Source organism: Pterocles gutturalis, unplaced genomic scaffold (genome assembly GCF_000699245.1).
Source record: "Pterocles gutturalis isolate BGI_N339 unplaced genomic scaffold, ASM69924v1 scaffold35866, whole genome shotgun sequence".
Lineage (NCBI taxonomy): Eukaryota > Metazoa > Chordata > Aves > Pterocliformes > Pteroclidae > Pterocles > Pterocles gutturalis.
This window is the reverse complement of record NW_010101635.1, coordinates 455-2,870: the sequence shown is the minus strand read 5'-3', so window position 1 is coordinate 2,870 and position 2,416 is coordinate 455. Positions and strand designations below refer to the sequence as shown.

Here is a 2,416-nt window from a genome sequence, read left to right as displayed (position 1 = left end):
CGCACTGGTGGGTCTGGGCTGGTTTCTCCCTTGTGTCTGACCCCACACGCTCGCTGGCTGCGGTCCTTCTGCCCGAATCCCTGGAGGTCTTGCTTTTGTTCGGTGGTGCTCACAGACAGGTGTCAGCTCTGCCTTTTGCTCCTTATTTTGAACCTTTCACAGCTACATTTTTGCCTCTCAGTTAGAAAAGTACCCAAAAAGGAAAAGGACTGCACGAACAGAGCAGTTTGTCTGTCCTCTTGCCGGTGCTGCGCTCCTCTAACCTTGTGGTTCTGTTTTTCTTTCTCTTCTCAAGAAAGAGAAATCCAAATCTAGCAGCAGCGCTGCCCGAGAACCCAATGGCTTCCCAGCCGACACCTCTGCCAACTCCTCTCTCCTCCTGGAGTTCCAAGGTGAGTCTGGCTGAGCTGAGGAAAGACTCTGAGGCCTTACAGAAGCTGGGATGTTCCTGTCTTATGTCTGCTACGTGTATTGGGAAGAGCAGCGCATGTCTTCAGCGCAGGGTTGTGCGGATGCAATTCTGGACTGTCCCTGCTGAAACTGTACATTTTTGCTGTCAGAAAGAATCTTAATTGGCTGCTTCTGGGATCTTCCTCTGGGAAGATTCATGGGGAACTGGAGGAGTGGGGGTTTCCGTTCCCACTTTGCAGAGGCTGGTAGCTGCCTGCAGCTGAACCCCCTGCTTCCCGCAGTGACTTGGATGGACCTTAGGATGAAAGGGCAGGGGATCTCCTTGGCCTGGCTTTGGATCCTGGAGTGCTGCAGCCAGCTGTGAGCAGGCTGGCCTTTGTGGTGGATGGTGGAGCTGAGCAAGGCTCGGGCAACGCATGGACTCGCTGCTGAAGCAGAGCATATGCCTGTCCCCAGCCTCTTCACTTGGCTCTCGGAGTGGCCAAGGAAAATCGGGGAATGTGGGGGCACTTCCAGTAGACGTGGTGAGAAGGTTAGTGTTACAGGTCTGCAGTTTAGGACTGCTTTATCTGGAAAAGGTGTGTGCTGGGATTGCCGCCTCTTCTGGAGGCAGGTGCTGAATGTTACTCTTGCTGTTGGGTTGCTGCCCCGTAAACATAAGCGGCGCAAAACCCTGCTACACAGGCGAGAGGTCTCCTGCGCTCGAGCTCCCAGCTGCCTGGGGCCCTCGCAAGCTGCAGACATGAGATCTGGCAGTGCAGCGCTTTGTATCGACCCTGTGCCTTCTGCTCATTCATTCTGAATAACACAGGGTCACTCTGCTCAGACTCAGTCCCCAGGCAGAAGCACCTCCTCTGCACCAGCTGTGTCCCAGCGGGGAGTCCGGTGCCCAGCAGCACTTAGGCTGATGGGTGACAGCGAATCCCCCCGACTCAACTGCCTCTGACTGTGCTCTTCCTTCTCCCTAAGACCCCGGCTGCCTGTGCCCCTGGGTCAAGGTGCTCTTCTTCACTAGGTGCTGTTTCTGCAGATGAGAACAGTAACCAGAGCTCCCTGTCAGACGTCTACCAGCTCAAGGTGGACAGCAGCCCCAACTCCAGCCCCAGCCCCCAGCAGAGCGAGTCCATGAGTCCTGGCCATACGTCCGACTTCCGCACGGACGACTCGCAGCCACCCACACTGGGGCAGGAGCCGCTGGAAGGTGGGTCCTGGGCTGGGAAGGGTGGAGGTGGATGGCTGGACCCCAGGCAGGCCCTGCTGGAGCTGTTGCTCACCTGGTGGGTGACTGAGGCACTGCTGGAAGTGGACAGGGCGGTGGAAACCAGTGTCTTCTGCTGGAGGTCTCCTTTCCTGGCTCGGCACCGAGCTCGGTCCTGCTGTGCTCCTGGGTCAGCAGTTTCATTAACTCTTCTGTTGTCCCCAGAGCCTTCCCTGCCTTCCTCAGAAGTTGCAGATGAGCCTCCCACTCTCACAAAGGAAGAGCCAGTGCCCCTTGAGACTCAGGTAAGGGAAGGGGGATTGAAACCACATGTAAATGCACATGGACCCAGCTCAGCCCTTTCACTCTCGTTGCTGCCCCTTGTAGCAGAAATATTTCAACAGATGGACTTGCTCTGCAGTCCCAAGGTGCCCTCCGGGAGCCCCCCAAACCTCCCGGCTTCCCGAGCTGCCCCCTGGTTCAGTTCAGGTGTTAAAAGTGCGAAGAAAAGATGTGGAGGTGGAGTACAACAGTGATTCTGGCTGACTTCAGGGCTGAAGTGGATTCTCGCTCCTGGTGTCCTCAGACTTCCTCAGAGAGGAAAGCCCAGAGTGTCCCCACAGCATGACACAGCCTTGTCTAGCAGGTCCACGTGGGCTGGTGGGCATGCTGAGCTCCTGCTGCTGCCCGTGACCTCTTCCTCTGGCTCTTGCAGGTAACTGAAGAGGAGGAGGACTCCGGTGCGCCGCCTCTGAAGAGATTTTGTGCTGATCAGAACTCAGTGTGCCACACGGCCTCGGAGAGCTA

The 2,416-nt window shown here is 56.7% G+C and overlaps 1 protein-coding gene across 1 annotated transcript; it reads left to right on the top strand.

Annotated features, from left to right (window-relative positions):
* Positions 1-295: 295 nt before the first annotated feature.
* Positions 296-2,412, top strand: BCL7B (B-cell CLL/lymphoma 7B; the record flags this gene model as incomplete). Its single annotated transcript, XM_010084061.1, has 4 exons — positions 296-392; positions 1,442-1,612; positions 1,835-1,914; positions 2,325-2,412. Coding segments are annotated over 4 exons (436 nt in total), but the record flags the coding sequence as incomplete, so codon positions are not given.
* Between the last annotated feature and the right edge of the window lie 4 nt (positions 2,413-2,416).